General features: G+C 44.6%; 1 protein-coding gene across 1 annotated transcript in view; it reads left to right on the forward strand.

Annotated features, from left to right (window-relative positions):
- Positions 1–3,081: 3,081 nt before the first annotated feature.
- LOC101407085 (disintegrin and metalloproteinase domain-containing protein 21-like) overlaps positions 3,082–24,203 on the forward strand; it is a 36,904-nt gene continuing 15,782 nt past the window's right edge. The window contains exons 1-3 of the mRNA XM_004434400.3: positions 3,082–5,259; positions 19,423–19,486; positions 21,221–21,531. Coding sequence (XP_004434457.3) covers positions 3,082–5,259; positions 19,423–19,486; positions 21,221–21,531 — 2,553 coding nt within the window. The remainder of the gene's footprint in view (positions 5,260–19,422; positions 19,487–21,220; positions 21,532–24,203) is intronic.

A 24,203-nucleotide genomic window follows, 5' to 3' on the forward strand; every position in this document is an offset into this window, starting at 1 on the left:
AATAGGAGACGAGAGATGACAGATGGATAGATAGATAGCTAGACAGATAGACAGATAGATTGATGATAGAAGATAGATAGATTAATAGATGGATAGATGATAGATAGATAGATAGATAGATAGATAGATAGATAGATAGATAGATGATACATACATACATAGATGAAGATAGATATTTAATATGAGTGATTGGCTCACTCAATTATAAAGGCTGAGATATCCCAAAATCTGCTTTCTGCAAGCTGGAGACCCAGGAAAGCTGGTGGTGTACTTTAAGTCCAAGCTTGAAGGCCTGAGAACCAAGGGAGCCAATGATGGAAGTCCTGGCCTGAATCTGAAGGCCCAAGAACCAGGAGTACTGATGTCGGAGAACAGGAGAAGATGAAGTCCCTGCTCAAGGAGAGAGTGAATTCACCCTTCCTCTCCTGTTTTGTTCTATTTAGGCCTTCAATGAACTGGATGATGCCCAGCTACACTGATGACTGATCATTTTTACTCAGCCTACTGATTCAATGTTAACGTCTTTCAGAAACACCATTACAGACACACGTAAAAATAATGTCTTGCCAGCTATCTGGGCCTCCCTTATCTCAGTCTAGTTGACACATAAAATTGACTGTCATGATTAGCAAAAAGTGCTGCTTCTATGTGACTCAGATGGGACAAATAGTATCCACTTTACACTTTTTAAAAGAGAAGATAAACATTCTCCGTCAGATAAATGAAGCTCAACCATTTTACTGGACTGACCTGTTTCAGGCTTGGGATCCTGGTTTAAGGGGATGTGAGGAAATGTACTTAGATTTGTTCTTTTCTGCTTGTTTATTTTCAATCTAATTTAACCCCATCACTCCCTTTGTAGATATCTTAACTCTCAGTTACTAAACCGATTCTTTCCACAGACACCAACTGAGATTTTAATATGTGAAACTTCGCAGGAAGTTTCATAAGGGGGAAAAATAGGGGTTCAGAACATGCCATCCCAAAATATGTTGCTTTGGCATGTTGCTTAATTTGAGCTAAAGGTGCTTGAGAACTAGCCGACACTGGTACCTCCCCCAATTGCCTAAAACTAAATATAAATTTCCCCTTTTGCAAATGAATTTACATTTATGAAAGAAGATCATGTTTGTGAAGGTGCCTCCATCCCAGGAATAGAGATACAGCTTCCAAGCAGCCTGCATTTAGGCGATGACTGCAATTCTCGCCTTTAGGGCACTGACAACTCTTGGCACATCCTCAAGTACTGGGAGCCTGTAAGAACACGGAAGGCTTGGGCAATCACAAAGGTTTGAGAGTTGTCCAAGAACTAGGGCAGAGTTGAATGATAAGATGCATCTCCTACACGAAACCCGTCCTTCAGGATGGGGAGGTGGCTTTTTACCTAATGCACAGAAACAAACGTAGAGTGTCAGCAGAAATGAAGAAACAGAAGAATGTGTTCCAGTAAAAAGAATAAGATAAAACTCAAGAAACAGACCTTAAAGAAACGAAGATTAGTGATTTACCTGATAAGGTTCACAATAATGGTCACAAAGATATTCACGAAGGACAGGAGAACAAAGCGTGAACAGAGTGAGAATTTCAACAAGAAGATAGAAAATATAAGAAAGTACAAAAGAAACCACAGAGCTGAAGAACTGTGTAACCAAACCGAAAAATTCCGTAGAGAGGTTCAACAACAGATCAGACGAAGCATAAGAAAGGATCAGTGAACTCAAAGTCAAGGCAGGGGCAGGACAGTGGCTTCACACAGAGAAACCCTTGCACTGTAGAGGACAGAAGGGAAAGAGAAACAACATGAGGTTGTCATGGGCCAGTACGCTCAGCCACGCTCTGTGAGAACACTGATGGGGAGGTGAAGGGTGTCCACCTCTCCACCATCAGAGGGGAAATTAGCACCATGTGTTGGAATCCATCAATGATAAGCAGGCCCCATAGGAAGGGGGAAGGGGTATGGGAGAGCAAGAGCTTTTAGAGGGCCAGGAGTAAACGTTCTGCCAAGGAAATACATGAGTGATCACATTAAGTTTGAATGGAGGGATGACATTTGTAAAATAAAAGGAAAATAGTCGTAGTTTGGAGGACAACAAAATTTTTTCTTCTGATCATGACCTGGTACTGTATTTTCCCTCCCCTCAAAACAACTACAAAATTGGATAAAAATGGGTGAAAGATTTTTTGTCTCCCATTGGGTACCAGCAGAGGGGCCCCCGTGTCTTCATCTGAGAAGGGATCAGCACTTGCACGTGAGGAGACCACCAAAGTCCAGGAAACAACCACATGAAAGGCCCAGAGGGAGAAGTCCATGGGCTCCTACGCAGTCGGGAACCGTTCCTGCTCTCACCAGCCAGATGAGGAAAAACTAAAACCTTGAAACTCAGGGAGCACCAGAGCATGTACTCCAAAGGGTTTTACAGAGCACTGGGGAGATAGCGACCCTACTCTCAGTGCTGACCCAGGAAGCCTGAACAAATCCCCAAAGCTCCAACCAAAAGGATCAAACGGTTTCCATGTACCTCACTGAAAGCCAGACTAAAACACCTGTAATTATAAAATAGAAAACCTTTCAACCCCTATCAAGGTAAAATTAACAACGTCTACCTCTACCTCCAAAGAAGTAGGGAGACACTGTACTCCACAATGAGGAAGAAGAGTAATCCACAGACAGGGCCGGAGGCAGCACAGGATAGAGCTGGCAGAGAAGTCAGTTGTTGGAGTGGCATGTCATAGAGTCAGAGAGCCAGAGGAAAGTTTGAACATGTTGAGTGGGGACATGCCTCTGCTTCCACCTCCCAGCTCATCTCCATGTTCTCACTCCTAGACACGGCCCTCCCCCTCTGCCAGCTCAACCCCAGAGGGATTTCTGCCCAGGCTCACCCACTGCCACGCCCTGACTGTGACCTAACTCCCTCAGGTGACCCACCCAGGGGTAGTGTGCTGGCAGCTGAGGCTGCCCTTTGTTCTCAGTCAGTGTCTCTCTCCTTGATGGGAAGTGGTCACAGCAGACGGTTCATACCTGGCTCCCCTGAGGATCCTCCCTTTATCCATCCTCGTTGACAGATGTCCCTGAGCAGGGCCATGAGGCTGGCAGAGGCCCAGGTCACGCTGAGGACGCCCCTCTTGCTGCTTGGGCTCTGGGCGTCGCTGGCTCTAGTCCAGCGCTCTCAAGGACATCCCTCATGGCGCTACATCTCCACCGAGGTGGTGATTCCCAAGAAGGAGTCGCAGCGTGGCAAAGGCATACAGATGCCAGGCTGGCTCTCCTACAGCCTGCATTTTGGGGGCCAGAGACACGTGATCCACATGCGGCGCAAGAAACTCTTTGTGCCCAGAGATCTGCTGCTGATGACTCAGGATGACCAAGGAGCCTTACAGATGGACTACCCCTTCGTGCCTCTAGGCTGCTATTACCTTGGCTACCTGGAGGAGGTTCCTTTCTCCATGGTCACCATGGACACGTGCTATGGGGGTCTCAAAGGGATCATGAAGTTGGACGACCTTGCCTATGAAATCAGACCCCTCAAGGATTCCCAAAGGTTTGAACACATTGTTTCTCAGATAGTGGCAGACCGAAATGCAATGGGACCTACCTATAGACTGGGGTATGAGGAGAGGGACCCCCTGTTCTCTCAGGCAAATGCCAGTGAGGTGCCCAGGATCTCTAGCAAGCTCTATGCATCCCACAGAGGACTGATCAGAGGCCTTCTCATGAGCTCAAGGTCGATATATAATGTGTACAACAATGTAACAAACTGTGCAATATTTATGATAAATCTAGCCAGTTTGATTGACACAATGTATCAAAGTCTTGATATAGGTTTCTATGTTAGCTGCGTACTCGTTTATAATCAGAGAGATCCAACTGAGCTAACCGTCTTTCAGGTGCCAGGCAGTCCCTTTTTTCAGTATTTTGAGCGTTCGTTGTATAGAACTCTGAATCCACATTCAAGCATATTAGTGAATCAAGAGGGGCCCCACGAACTTCAGTTTAATCCAGTCCTATATGCTATGTGCAACGCGCAAAATCTTGTCATGGTGGGTTCTCTATACAGACATTATTTATTGCTGTCTATCATATCAAGCCAACAGATTGGGAGAACGTTTGGTCTGTATTATGATGAATCCACTTGCATTTGCCAGAGAAGGACTACCTGCATCATGAACAGATACCCTGTGCTGACAGATGTCTTTAGTAACTGTTCCTTTGAACATACACAGCACATAGTTGGCAACAATGTAGCGAAATGCATATTCAGCAGTCACATGTTGTATCACAATAAAAGTCTGACACATGCCCGTTGCGGAAACTACATAGTGGATATCGGGGAGCAGTGTGACTGCGGCTCCTTCAAGCAGTGTTACAGCAACCAGTGCTGCAACAGTGACTGTCGCTTGACGCCTGGAAGCGCCTGTAACACAGGCAGGTGCTGCGCAAACTGCACCTACGCCCCCGTGGGGACTCTCTGCAGACCAATCCAAAATATATGTGATCTTCCGGAGTACTGTGGAGGGGTGTCCTTGGAATGCCCCTCAGACTTTTATCTGCAAGATGGAACCCCGTGTACTGAAGAAGGCTATTGCTATCACGGAAATTGCACTGACCGCACCGTGCATTGCAAAGAAATCTTTGGTGAAACCGCTGTGAAGGCTCCAGATAGCTGCTATACCATAAACAGAAAAGGCCACCGATACGGACACTGTCGAAGAGCTGAAGAGGAAGTCAGATTTCAGGCCTGTGCAGAAGCAGATATTCTGTGTGGAAGGCTGCAGTGTATCAATGTCACTCACCTTCCCCAGCTACAGGAACATGTCGGCTTCCATCAGTCTCTCATCTCAGGTCACTTGTGTTTTGGAGTGGATTCACACCGTTCCACAGGAGCAACGGATGTGGGTCACGTGAGATCTGGTACCCTCTGTGCTCCTGGAAGGTTCTGTGACAATACCTATTGCAATGGTACTATGGAACAAATAAATTATGACTGTGTCCCTCACAAATGCAGTCTTAGAGGAATCTGCAACAATCTGAGGAACTGTCACTGCCATGTGGGGTGGGAACCTCCACGGTGCATACAGAGAGGTGCGGGAGGGAGTGTAGACAGCGGACCCCCTCCACGAAGAGTGCGGACAGTGTCGCACAGCCAGGAGTCAGTGATATATCTGAGAGTGGCCTTTGGCCGCATTTACGCCTTCATAACTGTGCTCCTCTTTGGAGTGGCCACAAATGTAAGAACTATCAAGACCATTGAAGTTAAGGAAGTGACAGTTGATGAAATTAAATAGTAAATCAGCCTCCCGACCCTGTACAACTATAAACCATAGAGAATGAACATCTGTGAAAAAAATCAATCAAGAGATGACAGAGCCGGCGTCCACATTTCTAGAAGTCTGCGGGAGACACAGGGGTCCCCCCACCCCACGGATGGAGTGAGACGTGTCAGCATTCTCACACCAGGTCTCCTGCATGGGGTGCTGACAGCACTCTGAAATAAATCTTAAAAAACCACATGTTGGTGTCCGCTGCATATTGTGTAAGCCTTTCAGAGCCCAGGCTGAGCCTGAGCCTCTGGCCTGGTGGGGAGACCTGAGTCAGCAGCTGGGTCTTCCCCTGAGGTTGCTGGTCCCACAGTCAAGGGAAGTTGCCACAGCCTCCTTTTGGGGCATATTCGTGACACATCTCCAAAATACTGCTCTTGAGCACTGAGGTTTTCCTCATCCTCTAGGAAACCTCTGCTCTAAACCCAAAGTGGATTCAGGGCAATCGAGGGCTACTGCCAGCTAGGCCTGCCTGTCCCAGACTGGGGTGGCTGTGGCTGTGGGGTGAGGGTGATGTGGGCTCAGTTCCCCCACAGCACAAACTGAGAGACTTAGTTTGAGCCTCTGGAGAGAAAATTTCCGTAAGAGGGAGACTGAGGTCATGATGTCAAATGCTGCATTCAACGAAATTCAATCAGAAAACTAGGAGAAGTGTCTGTCAAGGACTCTGGCATTCAGAGGGAGCCCTGTGAATGTTAGTCCCCCACTTCCTTCTTGCCTCTGCATTTGAATGACTGAAGAGGGACTAGAAGCTGAGTAAGTCATGGTGAGTGACAGACACAGGTCTTTCCAACAGGCCTGTGGGGGTGGAAAACCAGTCTACCTCATATCTAAGTAATTTTCAGTGAACTATTATAAGGTAATGTAAAATTAATAAAAATAAAATTCATAAGTAATTTTTTTTAAATTATCTTAAATTAACATTGAAACTTATATTGTTTTTTTTCCCCATGCAATACAGGTCCATCATACAGAATTTAAAAGCCAAAACCTCCCACAAACCTAAGGACTTACACTTCCCACATCATCCATAGAAAACAGCTTTTAGTCTGTCGTAACGTTGTTTTCCAGTGTTTTCCTAAATGCACGTGGTTAAAACTGTGCTGCTTCTGTACACATTGTTTTGAAACCCTACCCTCTCTTCTCCAACTACATCCTGGTATCTCTGAACCTCCTTCCAATTTCCAACATTCAGTCTACGTCTAGGATACTCTGGCCCATTTTCATGGCCGCTCAGTGTATTCCACTATTTTGGTGGTGAATATAAATGCGAAGTTCAAGTGAGAGATCTGGAGAATTAAATACCAGCTCACGTCCACGTCCTTGAACGTTAAGGGTTTGCTTATGCAGCACCACCCTCCCGGGACCTTTTACTCCTCTTCCTCCTGCCCCCTCCCACCAGCAGACCTCCCCATGTGGCTGTCAGGGTCTTCCTGCCAGGGATCATCTCCCCTCTCCCCAGGGCTCCTTTTCATTTCAAGATCAGCGTTGGATGGACACCGAGTCCTGATCTCCTCTGCCTCCCTTTCTATTGTCTGTTTTTCTTTTCCTTTTCTGAGTTTTGGTCATCACATCCTATCTCCTGGCATGGCTAATTGTTTGTGATGGAAGTCCAGAGATGGTGTGTGAAAAATTGTGGAGGTTCTTGGTAACGTGACTCTCCTCCAGAGAGGAATGGCCTCACTGAGCCCCCAGAATCAGAGCACAGGCAGACTTCTGGGCTCTGATGAAGGACAGAGCCAATGCGAGGCTGGGTCCCAGAGTGTGCGAGGGCTTCTGCTTTTCTCTCACTCACGGGGCACAGCCTTCCAGGGGCCCAGGTGACAGTCTGGGCCGTTTCTCCTTGGAAGGCTGTAAAGTCAAGTATTTGACCTCATCTGCACCCCAGACGACAGAAAGTTAGGCTTAGGTTTTTTGTTTTTCTTTTTCTTTCCTAAATATATTCTTTTCTAAACATTTTATTTATTTTCAGATGTCATTGACATACAACATGCGTAAGTGTACAACGTACAATGTGTTGAAGGCACACATTTAGAGACTGCAATACGATGACCACTGTGCAGTTAGACAAGAAGTCCATCAGGTCACATAGGCATTGTTTCTTTCTTGTGGTGATAACAGTGAAGATCTAGTCTCTTAGCAACTTTCAAGTCTACGATACAGCATTGTTGACTATAATCAACACACTGTGCATCAGAGCTCCAGCACTTGTTCATCCACTAGCTGCAAGTTTGTCCCCTTGAACAACATCTCCCAGTTCCATCACCCTCCTGCCCCTGGTCACCTCCTTTCTGCTCTCTCTTCACCAGTTCCACTTTAGATTCCACGTGTGAGTGACACCATAGAGTACTTGTTTGTCTGTCCCTGCCTGACCTATCTCACTCAGCATACGCCCTCAAGATCTATGCACGTTGTCTCAAATGTCAGGATCTTCTGCCTTTCACAGGCAGGAAAATATCCCATTCCATGTATATATATATATATATACATATATATATATATATATATATATATATATACGTATATATATATTTGTATATATACCACATCGTCTCTATCCAGTCATCGGTGACAGAAACTTAGGTTGCTGCCATTTCTAGGCTATTGTGAACAATGCTACAATCAACATGGCGTTACAAATATCTTTTTGAGATCCTGTTTTCATTTCCTTTAGATATATAGTCAGCAGTGGGATTGCTGGATCATATGGTATTTCTCTTTTTAATTTTTTAAGGAACCCTCATACTGTTTCCCAGAGTAGCTGCTCAGTTTACATTCCCACCAACAGTGCACAAGGGTCCCTTTTCTCCACATCCTTGCCAACACTTGTTATCTCTTGTCTTCTTGATAACAGCCATTCTAACAGGTGTGAGGTGACATCTCCTTGTGGTTTTGATTTGCATTTCCCTGATGATGAGTGATGTTGAGCACCTTTTCAAGTACCTTTGGCCATACAGATGTCTTCTTGGGAAAATATCTATAAAGTTCTTCTGCCCATTTTTTAATCAGATTTTTTTTCAGTTGTTGCTATTGACTTGTATGAGTTCTTCACACATTTTGGATATTAACTGCCCATGTGATATATGGTTTGCAAATAGATTTTCCTAGTCCATAGATTGACTTTTCACATTGTTAATTGTCTCTGTTGCTGTTCAGAAGCTTTTAAATTTGATGTCATCCCCTTGTCAATTTTTGTTTTTGTGGATTGTCCTTTCTGTTCCATGTCCAAAAAATCATTGCCAAGACAACTTTCCAGGATCTTCTTCCATATGTTTTTTTTTCTAGGAATTCTATGGTCTCAGTTCTTATGTTGAAGTCTTGAATCCATTTTGAACTAATTTTTGTGAGAGATGTAATTTATGGGTCCAATTTTATTTCTCGGCATGTGCTTAACCAGTTATCCCAACAGCATGTGTGGAAGAGACTCTCCTTTCCCCATTGAGTGTTCTTGGCCCCTTGTCATACATTATTTGACCCAAGATGTGAAAATCTATTTCTGGGCTCTCTATTCTGTTCCACTGGTATATGTGCCTGTTTGTATGCCAAGACACAGTGTTTGGATTACTACAGCTTTGCAATACAGTTTGAAATCAGGGAGTGTTATGCTTCTGGCTTTGGTCTTCTTTCTCATGATTGCTTTAGCTATTTGGGGTCTTTTGTGCATCTATACACAGTTAAGGATTGTTTGTTCTAGTTCTGTGAGAAATGCCATTGGAATTTTGATAAGAATTGTATTGAATCTGTGGATCATTTTTGGTAGCATGGACATTTTAACAATATTAATTCTTCCAATCCATAAGCATGGAATATCTTTCCCTTCATTTGTGTCTTCTTTAATTTCTTTCATCAGTGTCTTATTGTTTTCAGTGTATTAGTCTTTTATCTCCTTGGTTAATTTATTCCTAGGTGTTTTATCCTTTTTGATGCAATTGTAAATGGATTTTTTTCTTAATTTCTATTTCCAATACTGTTTTGTTAGTATATAGAAACGCAACTGATTTTGGTATGTTCATTTCATATCCTGCCAGTTTACTGGATTTGTTCACTAGTTCTAACAGGTTTTTGGTGGATTTTTTAGGGTTCCTATATACAAGATCATGCTTTCTGCAAACAAAGAGTTTCACTTCTTCCTTTCTAATTTGGAAGTATTTTAGTTCCTTTTCTTTCCTGATTGCTCTGACCAGGACTTCCAGTACCATGTTGAATAAAAGTGGGGAGAGTGAACACCCTTGTCTTGTTCCTCATCTTAGATGAAACCCTCTCAGCTTTTCACCACTGGGTATGATGTTAGCTGTGGGTTTGTTATAGATGCCTTGATCATGCTGAGGAATGTTCCCTCTGTCACCGATTTGTTGAGAGCGTTTATCAGGAATGGATGTTGAATGCTGTCACATGCTTTTTTTTGCATCTACTGCAATGATTGTATGCTTTTTATTCTTCAATTTGTTAATGTGGGGTATCACATGGATCTTGGACTTCCCAGCCTACAGAACTATGACAAAAAAATGCTTGTTGTTTATAAGCTACCTAGGCTGTGGTATTTTTCTATAAAAGCACAAAAGGATTCAGACAGGGAGAGTCTGGGTTTTTTTGTCTCTTCAAGCTTCTAGAGCTGCGTTCCTTGCATCCCCTGGCTCATGGTTTCTTCCTCCATCTTCACAGCCTGGAGTAAATTACCTTACATCAGTGGTCGCACTGTTTACTTCTTATTCTGTAGTCTAGTCTCCCTCTGCCTACCTCTGACATAAACAATTGTGACTACATTTCCAAATAATTCAGGAAAGTATTTGGATCTGAGGGTCTCTAAATTAATCAAATCCAGCAAAGATCCTTTTGCTATAAAAAATACTATCCACAGATTCAAAGAATAACTCACACTGCCACAGTCTACCCTCAGCCCTCAAGGAATTACATCCAACCCACAGGTCAATTATATTAACACTTTGGATATGTCCCAAAATGTCAATCTTTAAAGCATTAAATTAAGTCCAAAATCTATCCAAGAACCATCATCTCAAAAGTCCTAAAGTTAATCATCTAAATCAGATGTGGGTGAGAATTTGACTGTAATCTATCCTGGGGTAAATCCTCCATCTGCCCACCTGCAATAACAGAAAACAAGTTATCTTCTTCTAAAACACAACTGCAGGGCAGGCACATGATAACAGTTATGGACACTTCCATTCCAAAAGAGATAAAATGGGAGTTAGAAGGAATCCCCTGCGTGAATCAACTTTGAAATCCATCCAGGAAAACGCCATGAGGTTTCATCGTCTGAGAAGAGTCTTCTGTGGATCAGACCACAACCCCTGTGCCTGTTGTTCTAACCTTGGAGCTTCCCGTCCTCCTCCTTGAAAGGTGCCACGGGATGGAAGCTGAGCCTCTTCATCAGCCTGTGATCTGTCAGTGGAGCTTTGAGAATCCAAACACTTTCCTTCACTTTCTGTCTCTCTTTACAAAGAATATGTCCTTCTGACGCTTGCTAGGATGGTGAGGAAGACTTTATTCAAGACACTTGCTGTAGGGGGTTTGCAGTAGGAGAGAGAAACAGGTCTCTCCTCTGAAGGCAGCAAAGGCAGCTGGGTATTTACATCAAGGAGCGGAGTGAGGGTGTCAGTCGATGGGAAATAACTGAGAGGAGACATCCTTTGAACAGAAGGCATATAGTGCTTACGCTGGAAGTGTCCACCATTGTATGCTGGATGAAGCAGAGGGGCAAAAAACATTGTCTATTTCTCTCCAGGTGGCTTTGGAAACACAAGGTGCACTCAGGTCTAGCAGTAGGTGCTCAGAAGACCAAGGGTCTCTCAAGACCACCAGGCGGTGCACAGGACCACCAGGGGGCGATCTGCACCACCAGGGGGCGCTCAGGAACTACTGAACTCCTGTCCTCACAGAGCAGCTGGGTTCAAGTCTGGTGTCCTGTCAAGGGTTTTTATCTCCTTGCTCTGTAAACCTCTTCCTGACATGCAGACAGTACCTACAGCTTCCTGAAAGCTGTAGAAACACAGACATGTCCTCTCTTTTTAGAATAAACTCTCATATGTAATAATCAAAGTACCAAAGACTGGAAACTAGGATAATATTAACTTATAAAATCATGGCAATAACTTTTTGAATTTAGGTGTACATTGGTCTCCATTTCAAAGATGAGCAAATTAACCTTACATAAGAGCTTTGTACTGATATCAGGTACTCTGAATTTAAAGTATTTCAATAATTATTTTATTTTTTCTTTAAAGTTTCCGCTTGATGTCTATGTAGAGAGATCCTGTGTAAATGGCCCTTGTGGTTGTTGAAAGCCCTCAGTCTCTCCATCAGCTCCATGTCTCTCTCTCAAGGCTTCTCAGTATCTCCAAGTTCTAGTGACAGAAAAGCATTGTCTCAACACTTCAATCCTTTTGGTCTTCTTGAAGGTCAGGGAGCCAGAGCACACTCAGTGGTGAGGGCACCAATGTCAACATTTACACGGGATCCACTCTTACAGGGTCTGCAGCCTGTGGGCCCTTTTCCAGGTGCATCTTTGTCTCCAGACCCTCATGCTCATCCACCCCACGAAGAGGAGAACATCCCCCTCACTCCACCCAGCTGCTCACGTAGCTCATCATCTGCAGGCTCAGGAGAGGGACACACTGGGGTCTGGGACTGAGGAGATGAAGTTGAGGTCAGGTGTCTTCTCCTCAGCATCTCATGATGAAGATGCAGTGGAATATTTCCCCAGGGGGACGTGGTGTGGAGATGCTGCAGCCCGGGTAAGGTTGGATCATGTAGTTGTGCTGAATTGACATCCGTTTTAAAAGAAATTTGGCATCTATTTTGGAATAATGAAAGTTTGGTTCTTCTGATCAATTGGCAGTTGGTAGGTGACAGAGAGGAGAAATAAGCGGTGACTTTAGTTTTTGGATCCTAGGTCCATGACATATCACCATTTCATTAAACACAATGTGGCTGACAATATATAGTCACATTTTACCATTGCTGTGTTCACACCCCAATATATTTAGTTTTCATTCACTCAATTGTGTATTCAGGTTTTCACCTGAGCCCCTTCAAAACCCCAGACACGTCTTTGCGATGACCCCTAAATGTACTTTCACGAGTATGTGGAGTCTACTCACCCAGCTCAGGATTTACCTTATCAGCCTGTGCCTTTCAGGACTGCGAATGTTGTCTGTGCAATTTCCTATTAGACACCTAAAGTTAGATTCCAGTAACTTCCAGGGTAGCCCGCATTTGTCTTTGACAAGGTCGTTGTTTGAATATCGTCACCTCCTTGGCTAGTTACTGAAGGACTGTGTGCTGTAGGAAAATAATCGTTATAACATTTTTCTGTAAAACAATTCTCTCCAGGCCACATTCCCTCCCTCTGTTAATATCCTTGTGTCTTGGGAAAATTATGAGTTGCAGAATTGGAGAAATGAATTATTGTACTAACAATTTATTAAGACTTGTTCCCAGTAGAAACGGTCAAGGATGTGAGGCCAACAAGGCAGGTGAGTGGAAGAAGATGAGCACAGGTGTCATGTCTACAAATTCCCAGAGAGGAGCCTCAGCCTGCCCTGCACAGGGGCTCTGGGGGTGAACAGGGCTCAGGGTGTCACAAGAGAACTGGATGTCACATTCCTTCTCATGTGACTAATGGTGAATAAATGGGTGAATATCATGGGTGGGGTATATCTCATCGAGTGTGTAAAGAAGATATTCTGATTTTCAGGTGAGTGATAGATCGAGGATAACTGTGGGTTCACCTGAAGTTTTCAACGTGTGGCGTCTTCTCCAATCACAAGTACACAAGATGGATGGAACACAAGGCCCACCTGGAACTCATGTATCACAACAATACAACACAGTAACAAACTCTCAGTGTGATGAGAACCACATCACAGAGGAGATTACAGGGAAAGAGCACAGGAGCTCTGCTGGGCTCAGCATGGAGGAGTCGAGACCTGGATCATGAGTGGATGGTGGAGAGTTACGCTGGGGCCAAGGTGGGGCTGGAGAGGTGGAGGCCTGAAGCACGGCAGCTCTATAAGGAAGGGAGTCATCAAATCTGTTTAAAAAGAGCCTCAAAGCCCAAGTGTCCTCACATCCCAGACTCAAAAAACATCTAAAATCAGGAGAAGAGATGCCCACAGAGTCCCTGGGAGGACTGTGGACACTGACTTCAGTCCCACCCCATTTATAAGGACAAGGCTCCCTACGTGCAAATTTCTCTTCATGCTCGAGGGTAAAATCCACTCTCGGGCTGTGGGAGCTCACAGCTCTCTCCTCAGACAGGGCTGATGTCTCTGGGGAAGGCAGAGCTGTGGTCTAGAATAAGATGAGATTGTTGGGTCTTCTCCTTTGCCTGGTGACGGCTCCCCAAGGTGAGTGTCTCAGATGTCAGACCTGGGTCTATGGGGATGGCTGTGACTGCACATGACTGACGGACTGATTCTCCTTGTCCCCAGGTGTCCTGTCCCAGGAGCAGCTGTAGGAGTCCGGCCTAGGACTGGTGAAGCCCTCTCCCTCACCTGTGCTGTTTCTGGATTCTCCATCACAAGCAGCTATTATGGCTGGAGCTGAATCTGCCAGCCCCTAGGGAAGGACCTAGAGTACATGGGGTACATACAGTATAATGGGAACACATAGTACAATCCTTCCCTAAAGAACCACATCTCCATCTCCAGAGACGTATCTAAGAACCAGTTCTTCCTGCAACTGAGTTCTGTAACTGCTGAGGACACAGCCATGTATTACTGTGCAAGAGGCTGTAATTATGAGAGACACAGTGAGGGGAAGTCTGTGAGCCCAGACGCAATCCTCCCTGCAAGGGGTACAGAAGGGGCTGGGCTGCAGGGAGTACTCAGAACCAGCAGGGGCAGTTAAGGGACTACAGAACAGAGACAAGACCCAGGGGCAGGTGCAGAAGGGGGTCCAGAGGGAGCTTTTTGTGGGATCAGGGATTTCCTGTCCTTGCTCTCAGCTAACGCCTGGGACAATTCATGTTTCTGCTTCTGCCTCTAATTTCTCATATTCTCGCTGCAGCCAACCAACGAGGAAGCACATTGTCTGCTGCACATGAGATACCACCAGTGGCTACGAGCTTTTCCTGCAAGTTCCTATAGGCCTCGATTTTCTGTCTTGACGAAGACAACACCCTGAGCATTCTCATCATCCCTGAGAAACACCAGCACAGTCAGGGCACTCTGTGTGCTGAGCTCATCTTCTCTGCCCTCAGAGGGGCACTCACTGACTCCACATGTCATGAGCATCCCCCTAGGAAATCTGCCCTGTGGGGTTCTTTGTTCTCCCTGCTACAGTTTACGCTTTCACTCACAATCCACTTGGGTGGACATTGATGATCAGGGATTGCCCCCTTCTGTAGCTGTCCCTCAGTCTCCTGGATGGAAAACCAGCCCACCTGAGGGGATGCAGCTGTGAGATTTCACCATGAAACACGCAGGAAGATAAGCAAACAGACAAAAGCCCATCACAGACATGCTGGGTCATGTTCTGGGTGGGTCTCTGAAAGCAGCCCTGTAACCTTGTCTCTCAGCTGCCACAGGAGAATCCACCTGGATAATGAGAGCCAGCTGGACAGAGTCCTGATCCCTGTCCACCCTCTACTTCCCTCCAGTTTTTCAGAGAATCCCATCCCACCATTGCCCTTATTTTATATTCCTTAATTCAACCAGAATGTCCTAGAACCGTATTTCATCAGGCTGGAGCATAATCACTCTTCCCAGATCCCCACCAGGTGTAGACACAAAATGAGGCTCAATAACCAATCCCAACAATGATGACAGAGACCTGAAGTGGGACTGAAAGGGGAATATTCAGCTTAACATACGTTTCAGAAAATATGAAATATCAAAAAGAAATATGATGATATAAAAGCATGACCTGTGAAAGAAATGTTAAGTTGGACTTCCTAAATATTTTGCTCTGGAAAAGATACTGTAAAGAGGATGAAAAGATACACCATTCTCTGAGCTAAAATTTCCTCTGATAGTTCCCTCGGTTCCTCTCCTAGTTACAATGGGTTTCCACTAGAGCCTTAGGATGCTGAACTTGGCAGCTTTCTCCCTGCACATTAATTGCTTAGTACTGAGTGGTGATCGGTGAGGTGGGGCTGGGTGCATCTCAGCAGTAGGTGCTGTCCCTTCTCCCAGACAGAACAATTTTGGGTGAGGAACTCTTGGGTTGTGTCCCTATTACTGGAGGACCAGTCTTTAAAGGGACTAGATATATCCCTAATTATGTGGCCTCTGAGAATATCACACTATAGCACCTTCACCATATTCCACTTCAAGAAATCCATTAAATGTTTCTCATTTATTCTTGTACTAGTTTATAAGCCATCTGGTGGTCTCTGACCCAGATAAGCTATTAATTCCATGCTCTTTCTCCTTAAAATCACTTATTTCTCTCCAGATTTCAGGTTTGTTGTTTGCACTATAATTTCAATTATCTGATGTGTTGAATTAAGTCACTAATTTGCAGTTTATCCAGTAGAGTTGTTGTTGTTGCTGTAAGAGGGACAACTTTTTCCTCAGCTGTGTACATCTCAGAGCTGAGCAGCAGTTATATTTGTAATTCCTAGAATCTGGAAACAATCCAAACATCAATCAAAAGCTTAACACACAAACACATTGTGGTACAATCATTCATTGGAATACTTCCTATTATTACAAATTATGAATGCTTGACACACAGAATGGTTGTATTCACAAGCAATGTTGTCGAGTGAAAGAATACAGACCAATCAAGTTCACACTACATGATGAATTTATATACATTTCAGTAAATGAAAACTAATCTAAAGTAACACAAAGATCAGGAGTTGACCATCTATAAGTTGGCTTAATGGAAGACATGGGAATTACACCTCCTTAAAACTATTACAAAAGGCAAATGGATAATTAAGAGAGAAAGACAGACCGAGACATTGATAATGATGCATGATATTGTCCTCATCTCTACATGAAGGAGTTCAAGAAAGGGTTCCCACTCAATAGATTTCTCCACTTTTCAGGGGGATTTGGGGAGGGTGGTTTTGGGGAGGATGCTTGTATGACTGCAAAATCTCCCCACACCACTTCAACTCTCTCTTCTGTTCTCTGATGTGGATGCCAGGTAAAAGGATGGTTCTTAAGCAAGAAACTATAATATAATTTTAAACCTTCATGTCAGAAATCCTAAGCTCCTCATGAGAGGTATTGCACCTTCACTCATTCTGACAGAATTGAGGTCACCAATGAATGCAGCTCCACTGCATAGTGGTCAAGATAGCCCATATGTTCGGTATCTGTGTAACTCTACTCCATGTGGATGGAGTGGGCAGAGGGGGAGGACCTTGCTGGATTGGAATTGCTTCTAGTGGGTATCTGTTCCATCCTTTCCAAATGTGGAAATTTGGGATTAAAATCCATGTCAAATCAAGGGAAGTAAAAATGGTGGCTGAGGGTTTCAGGTCAGTGGATGTGTTATGCAAGGGGGAACACCCAGTAGTATGTTGGTGCCTTGAGAGAGGCACAGAGCCAGAGAACATTGTCTCTTAGCCTGAGGAAAGCTGATGCCCATAGGGTGCATCCACATTCTTCCAAGATCACCACAGCTTTTAGAACCTGATGAGGCTGAATGGAAGCCAGCAAATATGCCTGGTTTTCCTCAGGAGAAATTAGTTTCCTATGATCATGGTGTCAAATTACCACACACCTGGGGATCAAATCAACACATTTATTCTCAACACATTTATTCTCTCTGGAGGTCAGAGCCTGAAATCAGTTTCACTGGCCTGAAATCAAGGTGTTGGCAGGGCTACACTCCCTCCAGAGGCTCTAGGGGAGTGTTATTGTCTGGATATTTGTGTTCACCCCACCGCCGGAATTCACGTCTTGAATCTTAACCACTAAATTTAGTCGATGGGGTCACTGTGAGGTGCGCAGTTCATAAGAGTGGAGCCCTCATATATGGGGTTGTTTCCTTTCTGAGCCACCAGTGAGCTTGCTTGTCCCTTCACCACAAGACGACATGGCAAGAAGGTGCCAACTATGACCCAGGAAGAGGCCCCTTCCCAGAAGCTGACCAGGCTGATACCTTGATATTGGACTTCTCAGCCTTCAGAACTGTAAGAAATAAATGCTTGTTGTTTTCAAGCTACCCAGTCTCTGGTATTTTTCTATAAGATCCTGAAGGGACTCAGAGAGGGAAAGTGCTTTTTTTTTTTTGCCTTTTCCAGCTTCTGGAGCTGCATTCCTTTCATCCCCTGACTCATGGCCCCTTCCTCCATCTTCACAGCCAGGAATAAATGGCCTTGCATCAGTGGTCACACTGTTTTCTTCTTATTCTGTAGTCTAATATCCCTCTGTGTCCCTCTGATATAAATGGTTGTGATACATTTCTAATTAGTTCAGGAACATCTTTGAATCTCAGGATCTCTAAATTAATCCAACATGGGAAAGTTCCTTTTGCTATATAAAATACCACCCACAGATTCAAAGAATGACTCACACTACCTCAGTGCACTCTCAGCCCTCAAATAATTACATCCAACCCTAAGTCAATTATATTTAACATCGAACATCTCCCAGAGCACAGACCCTTTAAAGCATTAACACAAGTCCATAATCCATCTAAATACCATCATCTCAAAAGTGCCAAATGCAATCATTTAAATTAGATATGGGTGAGAATTTGACAGTGCTCCAACCTGGGGAAAACCCTCTTCATCTGTAGGCCTGTGATAGTGGAAAATAAGTTTTTTTCTTCTAAAACACAACTGCAGGCAGGCGTATGGTAACAGTTATGGATAGTTCCATTCCAACAGAGATACAATTTGAGTTAGAAGGAATCACCAGCCTGAACCGACTTTGAAATCCACCCGGGTAAACTCTATGAGGTATTGTCTTTTGATGATAATCTTCTGTGGCTCAGACCCTAAGCCCTGGGCTTGTTCTAACCTTGGATCTACTCTTCCTTTTTCTTGAAGGTGGCACATGTTTGAATATGAAGTCTTTTATTAGCCTGGTTCGTGCTAGTAGAATTTTGAGATTCAAAAACTTTACTTCATTTTGCTCTCTCGCTGTTTATAATGAAAAAGTCCTTCTGACACTTGCTAAGATGGTGACAAACTCTTTATTCAAGACTCTTGCAATAGAGAGTTTACAGGAGGAGAGAGAAACAGGGCTCACCTCTGAACACAGCAACTGCAGCTGGGGATTCACAGCCAGGAAGTGGAGTGAGGGGTCAGTTGATAGGAACTAAGAGGAGACATCCTTTGAACAGGAAGGCATATAGTGCTTATGCTGGAAGTGTCCTCCACTGTATGTTGGATAAAGGGGAGGGAGGAAAAAGAGTGTCTATTTCTCTCCAGGAGACTTTGGAAACAAAAGCTGCACTCAGTAGTAGCACGGGATGCTCAGGACCACGAGGGGGCACTCAGGACCACCAGGGGGCACCAAGGAACTAATGAGCTCATGTCCTCACAGAGGAGGAGGGTTAAGGATAAAAACTCTGTCAAGGGTTTTGATCTCCATGCTCTGTAAACCTCTTCCTGACATGCAGACAGTACAAACAGTTTCCTAAAAGCTGTGGAAACACAGAGGTGTCCTCCCTTTTTAGAATAAAATCTCACACCCGTAATAACCAAACTGGCCAAGGACCAGGAACTAGGATAATTTTAACTTACATAATCATGAAAATAACTCTATGAATTTAGAAGTAAATTGATCTCTATTTCATAGACGAGCAAATTAATCTTAAGAGCATTCTTACTCATCTCAGGTATTCTGAATTTAAGGTATTTTGTCTTATTATTTTATCTTCTTTAAGGTGTCCCTTGATGTCTATGTAGAGAGATCATGTGTAAATAGCCCTTGTGGTTGTTGAAAGCCCTCAGTCTCTCCATCAGCTCCATGTCTCTCTCTCAAAGCTTCTCAGTATCTCCAAGTTCCAGTGACAGGAAAGAATGGTCTCAACACTTCAGTCCTGTTGGTCTTCTTGAAGGTCAGGGAGCCAGAGCACACTCAGCGGCGAGGGCACCAATGTCCACATGTACACGGGATCCACTCTTACAGGGTCTGCAGCCTGTGGGCCCTTTTCCAGGTGCATGTTTGTCTCCAGACCCTCATGCTCATCCACCCCATGAAGAGGAGAACATCCCCCCTCACTCCACCCAGCTGCTCAGGTAGCTCAGCATCTGCAGGCTCAGGAGAGGGACACACTGGGGTCTGGGACTGAAGGAGATGGAGGTGAGGTCAGGTGTCTTCTCCTCAGCATCTCATGATGAAGATGCAGTGGAATATTTCCACCTGGGGACATGGTGTGGAGATGCTGCAGCCCAGATCAGGATGGATCATTTAATTGTACAGAATAGACATCTATTTCAAGATAATTTTGGAATCTATTTTGGAATAATGAAAGGTTTGAGCTTCGGATGGATTGGCCGCTGTCAAGCGACACAGAGGAGGTTTAAGGGTATTTCTTTTTCTTCTTTCTGTCTTTCTTTTTTTTTGGAGGGTAAGATTGGCCCTGAGCTAATATCTGGTGCCAATATTCCTGTTTATATGAGGACGACTGCCCCTGAGCTAACACCTGAGCTAATCTTCCTCTATTCTGTATGTGGGACACCACCACTGCATGGCTTGATGAGTGGTGTGTAGGTCCATGCCTGGGATCTGAAACCACGAACCCCAGGTCATCAAAGTGGAGAATGCGAACTTAACCACTACATGACTGGGCCAACCCACAGGGTTTTCATTTTTCGGTTTACTGCTCTGAGGACTGTGGTATATGGCCATTTCATTAAATACAAGGCGACTGCAATATATACTTGCATTTTACCATTGCTATGTTCACGCGCCAATATATTTAGTTACCATTCACTCATTTATGTATTCAGGTTTGTATTTCTCTGTATGTCATCGAATTTGATAATTTCTAAATATATCCTAGTGAGTTTCCCAGAAGTTGAACATATTCTGCCTTCCCCATTGTGAAATTACAGCCCCATCCTACTGATGGTGTCTGTTGTGCCTGCCAGCAAGGTGATTCTTTGCTCCCCTGCTCGGCTCTTACATGAGACCCTAAATGAGCTGGGCGGCACCACACGGTACTCAAGTGGGTCACCGGGAATGACACCAGTTAGAGGGGAAGTGGGTGGGGCTGTTCCTACTGTGCTCCTTGCTTCCGGGTCCATAAAATGCCTGTAGATTTACATAATGCCTGCACATTGTCATACTGTGCAGTTTACTACGTGTCAGTTATTCATCACTAAAGCTATTACCTGTAAAAAAATTGATCATTGGTTGGAAATGATACAGAAAATAAATAATAACATGAAATTTCAGGAAGTTCTCAAAATACATCTGCATGTATCTTCCTTCACTATACATTCTTTGGTAAATAGTACAATGCATATAATTCACACATGTTCTAATTACAAGTGGGGGGTTTCTGCAAACCTCACTAGCCCTGCCCAGTTCTGTCACAGAGGTGGTTCAGAGGGCAGTTGAGTCCAGTTTTGAGGAGCATGCCCAAATATTATGGGCTAATTCTTACCATATGGACACATCACACTCTGGGACTCTGCCCTTTATGTTGGTGTCCAGACCCAGAGCTTCATATATAGTTAGAGGACATGCAAATAGGGCCCTCCCTCTACTGATAAAAAAAAGCCCAGCCCCCACCCTGCAGCTCTGGAAAGGAGCCCAGCCCTGGGATTCCCAGGTGTTCCCATTCTGTGATCAGGACTGAACACAGATGACTCACAACGGAGTTTGGGCTGAGCTGGGTTTTCCTTGTTGCTATTTTAAGAGGTAATTTGTGGAGACCAAGAGACGTTGAGTATGTGAGAGGATATGAGTGAGGGAAACGTTTGATGTGTGACAGTTTCCTGACCTGGATCTCTTTGTGTTTGCAGGTGTCCAGTGTGAGGTGCAGCTGGTGGAGTCTGGGGGAGGCTTGGTGAAGCCTGGGGGGTCTCTGAGACTCTCCTGTGCAGCCTCTGGATTCACCTTCAGCAGCTATAGCATTGACTGGGTACGCCAGGCTCCAGGGAAGGGGCTGGAGTGGGTCTCATCCATTAATAAAGATGGTAGTAGCACATACTATGCAGACTCGGTGAAGGGCCGATTCACCGCCTCCAGAGACAACTCCAAGAACACACTGTATCTGCAAATGAACAGCCTGAGAACGGAGGACATGGCCGTGTATTACTGTGCAACAGACACAGTGAGAGGAAGTCAGTGTGAGCCCAGACACAAACCTCCCTGCAGGAGGGACTCAGGACCACCAGGGGGCGCACAGGGCCAGAACTCAAGGACCATCACAGAGGCAGGTGCAGATGGATGTTAAGGGATGGTTTCCTGTCCTGGCTTCCTTTTCATATAACAGTTTCATCAAGAGAACCTCTCTGGATTTGTGATTCTGCACTTCCCTCAGTGTTCTCTGATTAGAAAAGTCTGTTGTAATGGAAGGAAAACATTCTCACATGGACCAAAGTCAGAGAGTCTCTTTGAGACACACTTGTGCCTAAACGCCAATTTATTATCAAAGCTTCTGAAGTAAGTCAGCTAAATCCATAAAGGAGGCTCTCTTGGACTCAACAATGCAGCTCTGCCAAGCACAGCCCAGTGTGCCTAGCCATCAAAGTTTGGTGCACTCTGCTTAAGCGGCCCGGGTTCCGTTTCTGGGCGTGGAACCAAACCACTCATCTGTCAGTAGCCGTGCTGTGGTGGCAGGTCACATAGAGGAACTAGAAGAACTCACAACTAGAATATACAACTCTGTGCTGGGGCTGTGGGTAGGAAAAAAAAAAGGAGAAAGATTAGCAACAGATGTTAGCTCAGAGCAGATCTTTCCCAGCCAAAAAACAAAACAAAAATATGATAATAGAAAATCATGGCCCCTGAAAGAAACATTAACTTAGACTTAAACATTGAAGCTTTCACTCTAGGAAGGATGCTGTAAGAGGATGAAAAGGCACATCATGGTTGGAGGAAACGTCTCCTCTGATGTCCTTGCTTTTCTGTCCTCCGTTTACTCTGGGTTTCCTAGAGACTCTTCAATGAGTTCAGAAACCCACGCCATCTCTGAATGGTTTTCCCCGTTATCACACAAGACCCCTCTGGATGTGGGGGTAGGTGTGGGTAGGTGATATGTCTTGAGACCTGTGATTGTTTTTTCTTCTCCTGAGCCTGTGACTCTGTTGTGACTTTCACAGGGGCTTCTCAGTTTACCCGCTTCCTTATGTGAGACAGGAAGGCTGTGGGGAGGGGGATGGAGGTGGGTGTTTCCCTTTCCCCAGGGCAACTATGCTTTGAGAAACCCCAGAAGGTTAGGGTAGGGCAAACCAGACTCTCTGAGGACAGGTCTTGTCAAGAATAGAATGTTCTGATAAATTTCTAAATTATCTATTTCCTCACTCTTTACTAAAAGCACAAAGTATTTTCCTCTGATGTTTAATATGAGGACATGGTACGGCTCCTGGAGGTAAAACCCAGAACTGTCGAGATCCCCTAAGAATTAATCCCCTAGAGTTTCTAACTCAGATCCCTCCACACTGAGCCTTCAGCAACTCATCAATACAGATCAGGTTCTCACACCCCAGTATGGTTCCTGTGGAGATTTCTGCTTATCAATTTCTGCTCTTGCAAGTGGTTATTCCCTGTGCATGCCTGTCTGTATCTTCAATTTTGGGGACAAATTGACCCTGTACTCTGGTCTGAAGCTAAGTGTCCCTCAAAACTTCATATGTTGAAAGCTAACACTCTGAGTGATGGTGTTGGGAGGTGGGGCCTTTGGGATATGATTGCGTCATGAGGTTGTAGCCATAATGAATGTGTTTGTGCTCTTATAAAACAGACCCCACAGAGCTCCCTCCCCTCTTCCTTCCACCATGTGAGGACACAGTGAGAAGACATTGTTGATGAACCAGAAAGCAGGCCCTCGTCAGACCCAGGATCTGCTAGTGCCTTGATCTTAGACTTCAAAACCTCCAGAACTGTGTGATATAAGTTTTTGTTTATAAGATACCCAATATATGCTATTTTTACAGCATCCCAGATGGACTAAGACCTAAATTGGTACTGTAAATTGGGGGTGCTACAGTAACAAATACCTAAAAATGTGGAATGGCTTAGAATCTAGGTAATGGGTAGAGGCTGGGAGGATTTTGAGATTTGTGCTAGAAAAGCCTACATTTCTGTGAAGGGATTGTTGAGGGAGATTCTTGTAAGGACCCAGAAAGAAAAGAGGAGAGCGGTAGAGAAAGCCTCAGTCTCCTTAGGGAATGTCTTAATAGTTGTGAACAGGGTTTGTAGAAATATGGACAGTAGAGTTCACTCTTTTCTGCATATTTAGGCTTTTATACCTTAGAGAAGGGAAAGGGGGCTCAGGACAGAGCTTTGGTAGTTTCCTCTGTTCCTCTCCCAGTTTCTGTTGCTTTCCACTCAAGCCTTAGGATACTGGTTTTGGTGACTTTCTCCCTGCAGATTAATTACTTAGTTCTTAGTGGTGATCCGTGAGGTGGGTGTGGATGTGTCTCAGCAGTAGGTGCTAGTCCTCTCTCCCTGACAGAACAATCTTGGGGGAGGAACGCTTAGGATATGTCCCCAGTCCTGGAGGACAAAGCTTTACAGGGAATAGATGTCTCCCTAATTGTGTGACCCCTGAAAATATCACACTATAGCACCTTCACCACGCTCCACGTCAGGAAATCCATGAAGTATGTCTCTTTTATTCTTGTACTAGTTTGTAAGCCATCTGGCATTCTCTCCCCCAGATAAGCTATAATTCCCATACTGTTTCTCCTGGAAACCACTTGTTTCTTACCAGATGTCAGGCTTATTGTCTGCACTATGTCTTCAATTATGTGGTGTATTAAAGAAAGATCGCTAATTTGC

Source organism: Ceratotherium simum, chromosome 24 (genome assembly GCF_057802395.1).
Source record: "Ceratotherium simum simum isolate JZ-2026a chromosome 24, ASM5780239v1, whole genome shotgun sequence".
In the NCBI taxonomy this organism is placed as follows: Eukaryota; Metazoa; Chordata; class Mammalia; order Perissodactyla; family Rhinocerotidae; genus Ceratotherium; species Ceratotherium simum.